This window comes from Prionailurus bengalensis, chromosome D1, assembly GCF_016509475.1.
Source record: "Prionailurus bengalensis isolate Pbe53 chromosome D1, Fcat_Pben_1.1_paternal_pri, whole genome shotgun sequence".
Taxonomy (NCBI): Eukaryota; Metazoa; Chordata; class Mammalia; order Carnivora; family Felidae; genus Prionailurus; species Prionailurus bengalensis.
The window spans coordinates 22,502,602-22,511,872 of NC_057346.1; the positions used below are offsets into that span (position 1 = coordinate 22,502,602).

General features: G+C 45.7%; 1 protein-coding gene across 2 annotated transcripts in view; it reads right to left on the reverse strand.

Moving 5' to 3' along the window:
• FEZ1 (fasciculation and elongation protein zeta 1) overlaps positions 1-8,809 on the reverse strand; it is a 43,659-nt gene extending 34,850 nt beyond the window's left edge. Inside the window, exons 1-2 of one of the 2 annotated variants that reach the window (XM_043579738.1) lie at positions 8,678-8,809; positions 3,293-3,648 (exon numbers count right to left, since the gene is read on the reverse strand). In XM_043579738.1, coding sequence (XP_043435673.1) covers positions 3,293-3,603 — 311 coding nt within the window. In that variant the 5' untranslated portion in view covers positions 3,604-3,648; positions 8,678-8,809. Of the gene's footprint in view, positions 1-3,292; positions 3,649-7,999; positions 8,135-8,677 lie in introns of those variants that run through there. The other variant, XM_043579739.1, reaches the window with a different exon arrangement.
• Between the last annotated feature and the right edge of the window lie 462 nt (positions 8,810-9,271).

Below are 9,271 nucleotides of genomic sequence, written 5' to 3' on the forward strand. Positions count from 1 at the left end.
GGTATTTACTTGACTTCACCTTCAAGTATGGCTGACTACGCACCATGTATTTATTGTGTAGACTTACTTTTAGCACCTTTCACCCAATAATTCTATCTGCAGAACAGCAAATGGTGATTGTTCTCACAAGTTTGGCCCCTCTTTACCTTACAGGTGCCTGTAAGAGGGCGGATTGTAATCCCAGTGAGGCAGGTGGTGGGGTGAGGATTGTCCATTCCCCTTCTGTAACGGTCCCCTAGAGAGGCTCTGGCCTCCAAGTTCAATCTCTTATGAGACAGGAAGGATGATCACACATATGCAAAGAGCAGATTCTGGAAGAGTATCCAAATTTAAAACCAGGAAAAATCTATTCAAATTTGACTCTCTTGTAATGCCTAATACTTCCATTCCCTGATAAATCAGAGAGAAGTTGACATCTCAGCCAATTCCCTATTAGCAAAATAGTTCCAAAGGAGGACTAGAGAAATCCAAACTCTAAAGGGAATGACCACATTTGCTTTATGATTTGTGCTCTCTTCAAGGAGGTTAGTTTGACCGAGAAGTTCACTGCTTTTGTTTTATGTTTTTATTATGTCCTGCTAACCCACCCAACACACTTTCAATTCATTTGTGGAAGAAATATCCATCCAATTAGCAAACCTAAGGAAGTTTATTACAAGCTATGCTCAGGAGAATCACAACCAGATTAGATATTAAATTATCTTTTCCCTTACTTCATCATAACTTTACAGTTGAAGTATATGAATAGGTATCTATAAACAACGTGTATAATTTAACTCTGATTTTTAAGTTGGAAAGGTTTAGATACATTGACCACCTTGAAAGCACAGTGTTAATTTTTCTCTTCCCAGATTCCTCCCTCTACACTATCCCCAAATTGTATTTTATCTCTAAGGAACTATTCAACCTTTGGTCTTTTAGCTGAGGCAGTCAATGAGGCAGGCAACTCAGAAAAATCAGGGTGAGGAGACCAATAATCCCATGTGATGGTAATTAACATTGAGTGGCCTCTGCTAATGTGCTAGAAGAGAGTAAGAACTTGCTCACCGGGCCTTCATCCTTAATGAGGCAGAGGGGGGCTTAGATAGGGGAGGAATGATTTGTTGGAAGCAAAAGGAATGGGACGCATCTTAAAATGTCATTTTCAGAGCACAGCCTGGGTGAGGTAAGAAATTAGGTTCTTTCCAAGTCCTTAGCCCCGCTTCATCAAGATTGAGCTCTGGAGGTTTCAAAGATGAGGACCCACGCAGTCAACTAAAGTTAAGTGACTAGCCCAAGGTCACACAGTGAGTTAGCGAGAGTATGAAAATTATAATTCATAGTCTTTTGTATTTCTAGTTCATTGCCTGGTGCAATGAACTATAGTGAAAAAATACTCTGTATAATAAAGCCCCAGAGCCATTCTTTTTAGACTTACAGGAGTTGAACAAATTAATAATGGGCTCAGAATTTAAGAAAAAATCAGTTTGAAACTTAAAATTGAATTAAAACACATAGCCCACAGTTACAGTACTGGTCACCAGGGGAAAATGTTCTCTGTGATCATGACTTCAGGCTAACATTAATTAAAAAGAAAAGAAGGAAATGGTGTGGACCTGGAAATCCGTTACCTGTACCTACAAAACTAGCTATTATTGTTCACCCAATTCATTCGACATTCAGTATTCCATTCAAAAACTATTATTTGAATACTTATGACACACCAAGCCCTGTATTAGACATGGGGATATAATAGTAAGACAGACACAGAGTCCTTGTATACTCACAGAGTCATCAAGCAAGCAACTATATCCCAAACAGGTCGGGTTTAGTTGTCTGGGACACACCTTTCACCCCACTTATTTATGGGCAACTCTTGCCACTCAAGTTCATAAAAAGAGAAACCAAAAGCCCAGTTGCTCCCAAGTCCCATTACAACCACTTGACATTTGTTGTGTGATTCCATAAGAACAATTGATGCTTGGGGTGCCTGGGTGGCTCAGTTGGTTAAGGGTCCAGCTCTTGGCTCTTGAGTTCAAGCCCGTGTCCTCATTGGGCAAAACCTACTTGGGATTCTCTCTCTCACTCTCTCTCTCTCTCTCTCTCTCTCTCGCTCTCAATCTCTCAAAATAAATCAATAAACTTTAAAAATTAAGAACAATAGGGGCGCCTGGGTGGCTCAGTCGGTTAAGAATCCAACTTCGGCTCAGGTCATGATCTCACTGCTTGTGAGTTCGAGCCCCACGTCGGGCTCTGTGCTGCCATCTCAGAACCTGAAGCCTGCTTCAGATACTGTGTCTCCCCCTCTCTCTGCCTCTCCCATGTTCATTCTCTGTCTCTCTCTGTCTCTTAATAATAAATAAATGTTTAAAATAAATAAAATTAAAATAAAATAAAATAAAATAAAATAAAATAAAATAAAATAAAATAAATGCAAACACAAGGGGCAGCTCTTCCTGCCCACGGGTCCTGTCCCTGTGCTTTAATTAAAAAAAAAAAAAAAAAAAAACCCAACTCACCTTTTTAAGAAAGAAAGAACAATTGATGCATATTTTATCTCTACAGGGAATTCAGGCCTATTTTTACTAAGTGCCCAAAACACCCTTCTTTAATTTATGTTACAAATTATCCTCTTCTTTTTCTAGTCCCTCCTCAAACAGCAGTTTTCTCAAATCCCTTTTCTTGACTACTGTTAAGACCCTAAAAGGGGACTAGTAAGTGACACAGGGAATCTGTATACTCAAAAGCCATGTCACCTAATTATCACCTTTATTTTGGTCCAAGGTAATCCCCTGGGCTGTCAGTTCAATTTGTATGCTTTCTTATTTGGATTATATCTTAACATTTGTAGATGATTTTCCAGTCCTGAGGGGGGATTTGTTAACAGTTTGGAGATTTTCATAATTCTGGTGTTTCTTGAAGCAAATTGTTCCAGTGACAGATTCCTCCGTCACAGTTAATTAATTTCTTTTCTGATCCTTATTTCTAATATCTGGGTGGATTACTACTGATACAAAGAAACGGAAGATAGATGGACCCTAAAATGGATCATGCTCCTAAAATTCTATTTTGTACCTAAGAAAATCTATTTTCTAAAAAGTCTTCATTCCTCTAAGATTTCAATTTTAGAAAACTCTCCAGGTCCCTGTAAAGGGACATCATAGAATAATGTCAGCAATTACCAGGGCCCTGCCCCACTGACATGAAAGCATAAGTGATATGCCATTAACCCACAGACACGAGTTCTATGTCAAAGAGCCCCAGACTACAGGGCTCATGTCTGAAGCAACAGAGGGCAATTAAGACTTCTTACTCCTCATCCTGCAGGGTCTCTTCCTCCTCCTGGATCTGGAATTGGTTCTTCACAGGAGCCAGGGTCTCCGTCTTGGCGTTGTAGTTCCGGAAGCAGACATTGAGCTTCTCATCAAATTCGTTCACGAGGTCCTCCATGGACTTGAAGCTGATTATTTCCGAAGAAAAATTCTCAAGCTCAGAGAGGGAGGGATCCTCTAGATGGTGGGGAGATGAGCCATAGAAACACTGTGGTTTCTCCTCCCGGTCCTCCGAGCAGCAGGGTCGAAGGTCCTCAAACTCTTCATCCAAACTCACCAGTGGAGCCTCCATTCTCTCACAGCAATAGGACAACTGTGACTTTCAGGATTCGTTGATCTAGGAGAAACAAACAAGGTAATGTGAGCTTGGACCGGGCTTTTGTGCCGCCTCTGCTGAGGAACCATAACCACATAATCCATTAGTCTGTATCCCTCTGAAAACGGAAGACTCCACTTTCCAGGCATCCGTCACTTCTGTACTTCCTCGCTATCATACACGTGACCTTAGCAAGTTACTTAATTCTCTGTGCTTCTCTTTATTCTTCTCGAGACAGAAATAATAATCCTCAAGGGATTGTCTTAAGGGTTAAAGGAGTAAAAATACAGGTAAGTGATTAGAACAGTGGCTGGCAGATAATAAACATCATTGTTGTCCCATATGTTCTCTGTTAATAATAATAATAATAATTGTTATTGACAATTATTATTATTATTATTGCCATAAGTCCACGTCCTTAACCATGTGCTCTGAAAACCAGAAGTCTTTCATAACTTATTTGGTGGCAAAAACCGACTTGATCTAAACTCACTTGGCAACTAAACCTAATCTACATGAATATAAAATTGCTTATGGTTTCAATTTATCCCATTGAGTGTGTTTTGCTGCAGAAATAATAATTTTTTAAATTATACTGATTGTTGCCCCGATCTCCAGGAAATGATATGCAGAATTCACACTCTATTACTGCTTTCTAAAATGCCTGGCCCCAAGGGTTTGGGATAGGGATGCATGGACCTAGATATGACTACCCTCAAAAACAAGCACCTGAGCGTTTCCAAGATATAGAGCTTATGTCTGGGGCTAAAGGAACGGATTAAATGACTGGTTATCCTGAAAGAGATAGACCCAACTACCCATGTGCTCCAAGGTCAGCCTCCATGACCATCTTGGACACCACATCCTGGAAAGCTGCACACTCAGGCCTACTTTCATTTCCTGAGCTCCAGGCCCTCTTCAGACACTGCCTTCCACTGTGATTTATCCAACTGTGTGTGTATCCAAGCCCTTCCCCAATTTTAATTTAAATTCCTCGAGGGCACAGACGTCCTCTGGACATCCTGCATCGTTCCATCCTGTACACACTGCTCTGCGGCTAGGCAATCAATCAATGTGTGTTCATTGAAAAATGATCATCTGTCCCCCACATACATTTTTCATTTCCAATTTTAGACAGCACAGCATTACTGTCTGTCATGCCCTTCTCTACATACTCCACTTTCTTCCCTGTAATGCGGAAACGCAACCAAACTTTTCTCTCCTGTCTGTGTAATTTCTGATCCAGTTAGATGCTTAAATTGGAACCACTACCGAGGAGAACTGAACAGACAGCAAAAATAATGGGTTTTGCCCTGAAAGTGCCATTCTCCATCTCTGTCTATAAAACTTAAACTCTAAGTAAGTGAGGCAAAGGCCATGCCAGGTGGGGACTCAGACAGCTCTTACCAGGATTGTACTGGGAGGAAGCCAATTACCGTTGCATCACATCAAAATATATTCCGAGTATTTACAGTGTGCAAAGGCAACATGTTGGGACCTTATGACATCTTGGAAATAACATATGCTCAAGAGCCAACAGACCTACCTGCCAATGTGTGGCTGAGTGACAAGCATCGTGGGTTCCAATTTTCTCATTTGTTACAGTGAAGGTGTTGGTATAGAGCTAATAGCTCTGGAAGTTAATTTTAATAACTTATTAGTGTAATTGATAATCTTAGTTGTAATAATATATTTTAATAATGTATTCTATTAAATCCAATATGTCCAAAAGATTGCATTCCAATATGTAATCTATATTTTAAAATATTAATGAAACATTTTACATTCTCTTTTCATACTACTTCTTTGAACTCCAGTGTGTATTCACAGTACATTTCCACTTGGACTAGCCACATGTCGCTTGGGGCTACCAGAGCGGACAGCACAGCTATAAAGCAATACATAACTAATTGCCACTCAGGCGTTCTTCACCTAGGGTCTACAGACCCCTAAAGGGCTCTTTGAATATAACTATATTTTATGCACTTAAAAACATATTTGGAGAATCTCATAGATTTCTCTACATTGTCAAAAGGGGCCAATAGCACAAAAAAAGATTAAGCATCCCTGAGTGCCAAAGGGAGTTGAGAAAAGATCACAGAGTGCAGTAGGGGGCAAGGAAGGTTTTACAGATGGGGGATTTGGGTTGACCAGAGCAGGACTCTGTGATGGTTAAGAGCCTGGATTCCAGGTTCCCATCCTGGTCCTATCACTTCCTAGCGATGAGACTTTGGGCAAATTATCAGCCTCTTTGTGCCATGGTTTCCTCACCCATAAAATGAGGTTTAAAACAGTATTTAAGCTGAAGGTTATTTTGCAGAGTAATGAAAATAATCATTGGCAGTGCTAAACACAATGTATTGCATATGTGGTGTTTGATAAATGTCAATGATTTTAGGAAAATGAGGATAACTTAGTTTCACAGCAAATGTAGGGGGAGGGTGTTTCAAGTAAAACAAAACAAAACAAAACAAAATCCCCCTGCCATGATAGTCTATGTGCAATGCTTTACATGCTGATCAAATGGGAGAACTATTGCTGAATAAAATTTATCACCTTTTTTTACTAAGGCACCCCTGCTATTTTCAATTTATTTGGTGAAAGCTTCTTGGATCACTGGCCCCATTTCAGAAAGACATGATGTTAGAGATATTTACACTTCCTTTAGACTTGTACTCTTCTCTAGGAGAGAAGGGGGAGCCAGAATGAATAGGTGATACCAATGGGGTACTAATTCGAAATGGCACAAACTATATTATTAACCAGCAACAAAAGGGCAATCCAATCAGCATCTAAGACAAAGATTGAGTTTTGGGTGTTGTCAACAGGGAGGTTATGCTCAAAGCACCTATGCTCAGCCCAGGCAGCCTCTAGAAAATGGATTCACCCAGATGATGATAAAAGAACGGGGTATCACAGCTCTAGAGTTCAGAAATGTGGCCATTTGAACAATCCATAATATAGCCAGCTTTCTTTTCATCAACTCACTTCCCAAGAGCCAAGAAGCTCTGCATGAATGACCACCTGGAGATGAAACCAAAACTGAAAGCCTGCACTGGGAATTGGATATCACTCAATACCCAGACTGAGCCGGGTATTTGTACAAAGACCCCAGACTATGGCAGAGGCCGTGAGAGCCTGGCTCAAGGAGGGGTCTCTGGGTTGGGGCTGGCAGCCTTTCTTGAACCTGTGCCCTTTGTCTCTTTCCTTTAGCTCACTTCCTTTTGCTCTTCTCTCTTGGTGGGGTGCCTTTGTACCCCCACTGAAATGTCCTACCCTTGCATCCTGGCTCGCCCGCCCATGTCTTCATTCACAGCTCATCCTAGAGGCCTCCCCCCTTAAAAGCGAGGGGTAATACAATTGATTGCTTATCCTCTTTCTCTATACTTCCAAAATCAATTTTTTAAAAATACATGAAGAGTAGCAGAAAAAGGGAACCACCAAAAGGTCACCTTGTCTTTTTCTCTTACCCTAGAACAGAGTGCAGGACTATAGTTTGATTATGTCCTATAATCTATTGCATTTATTTTGGCTCCCAATAGATGGTGTAATTTGGAAGAGAAAAAAAGGCTCTGAGCTTAACAGAGACCCTGTAGGAAACACATAAGCCTCTCCTTTGCAGCATAACGATGCACTAGCTGCAGCTTGGGGCTGCAGTACAAATTTTCACTCCCTGCTTTGCTGAGCTGAGCAGGGTGGAGGGGGAGCACTAGAGAATTCACCATGCCTCCCCCTGCTGGGCCTCTGCACCTGCACCCAGGCCCCATTCCATCTCCCCCTTCTTCCTATTACCTGCCCCATAGATCAGTTGATTTCTATCTCCTCACCACACCTCATCCCTAAAATCTGCCCTCCACTGATCCACGGCAGTTTCCCACTGCTACTCAGCAAAAGCAGTCAGTATACAGGATTGTGCCAGCTTCCCATTGCCACAGAAAGAGAGTATTTTGTTGCACAGAAGTCAGCAACCCCTTTGCGGTTCCGCTTCCCCACCCCGTCCCCCTCCTCCTGCTGCTCCACTCACCCTCATCTCACATCCCCCTCCTCTCCACCCCCCGGGTCTGTTGGGGTAAAGAAAGGCTTCTCCAAGCAGCACAATGGCTGGCGCTACGGGGAAAACTGGGCTCATCCCGCGCAGGCCGCACACATACTTGCCGGCCCTTTGGCCAAACAAGAGCGGGACACGGGAGTGGCAGGGAGATCCGGGGGTGTCGAGCAGTGAAAAGGGAAGGGATAGGCAGAAAGAAGGGAGGGCTGGGATCACACGCCCGCCCCAGGTCTCTGTCAAGCCTTGCACCCCTGAACCCCAAGGGGTCCTGGGCCCACCGGAGGGCAGCGCCCCCACCACCACCACCCTCGTCCTTTCTCCGACCTGTTCCGTAGTAAAACAATTGCTCCCGCAGCGTCTGCGGCAGCTGCCAGCGGTTCTGACACTGCAGGAATGCATGGTCCTGGGGAAAGGCTCGGCACCCCAGGGAGGGGCACGGGCGGGTGCGGGGTCAGGCTCGTAGGGGCACAGAGGATTCTGGGGCGTTTAAGGGCGTCCGGGCAAGATAACGGTCTCGGGAGGAGGTACAGATCCAATGGCCCACACCACCGGGCAGCGTTCCCCGGTTCCCCCAGCCCCCCAGTCCGCGCCGCCTCCCGTGTCTCTCTCTCTCTCTCTCTCTCTCTCTGTCTCTCTCTCTGTCACACACACACACACACACACACACACACACACACACACACACACACAGAAACACTCGCACACGCACGCCAGGCCTGGCTGGGGGGCCAAGGCTCTGATCTGATGATGCTTGAAGTGCCCATCATCCCACAGCTCCCGGCCCGGGCGCTGCACTCCCGTGAAGGGCTGGGCAGGAGGGCGACGGCCTCGGGGCTCCTTCGTTCCGATTCCAGGATGGGACGGGCTGGGGGCGCGGGGCTGCGGCGCCCCCCGACCCGCCGACGGAGAAACCCGAGTCGCGGGGCCTCCTTCACCACCCCCGTCCAACCCCCACCCACGGCAGTGGGTCGGTCGGGCTAAGGTCGCCCCCCGCGACGGCACCTGTGCGGGTCCTGGCGGAGGGAGGCGGTTCGCGGGGCTCAGCGGGACACCCCCATCCACGGGCCGCGGGGAGCGGCCGGAGCACAGCGCGGCGGCGGCGGCGGCGGCGGCGGCGGCGGCAGCGGCAGCGGCAGCGGCGAGCCAGCGAGCGCTCCCCCCGCAGCTCGGCCGGCGCCCGGCTCCGCTCCCCTCCTCCACCCCGCCCCCTCCGCCCCCTCCCCGCGCTCGTGCCCGGGCCCTCGGGGGCGCGCCCGCGCTCGGGCACCCGCCCGCTGGCACGCGCCCGGCCCGACGTCATCTACTCGTTAGCATTCAGAGCCTTCCTTGCAGCATGTGGCCTGCCTTTATTAATATTTATGAATTACTATTTCTCCCCTCTCTAACATTGGACTTTCTGCTGCTCTCATGAATATTCAGAGGCTCCAAGACGTGTGCGTGCAGTAACTCCCAATACGGATACTCGAGGGTGCCTGACACTGTAGATTCTCCATAAAAACATAAGGCAGGTGGCTGAGCGGATGGGCAGGCAAACACACTAAAGATTCCCCTGGACTTTTTGGGCTCCTCATTCCACTATACTGGGACCCAGGTGGG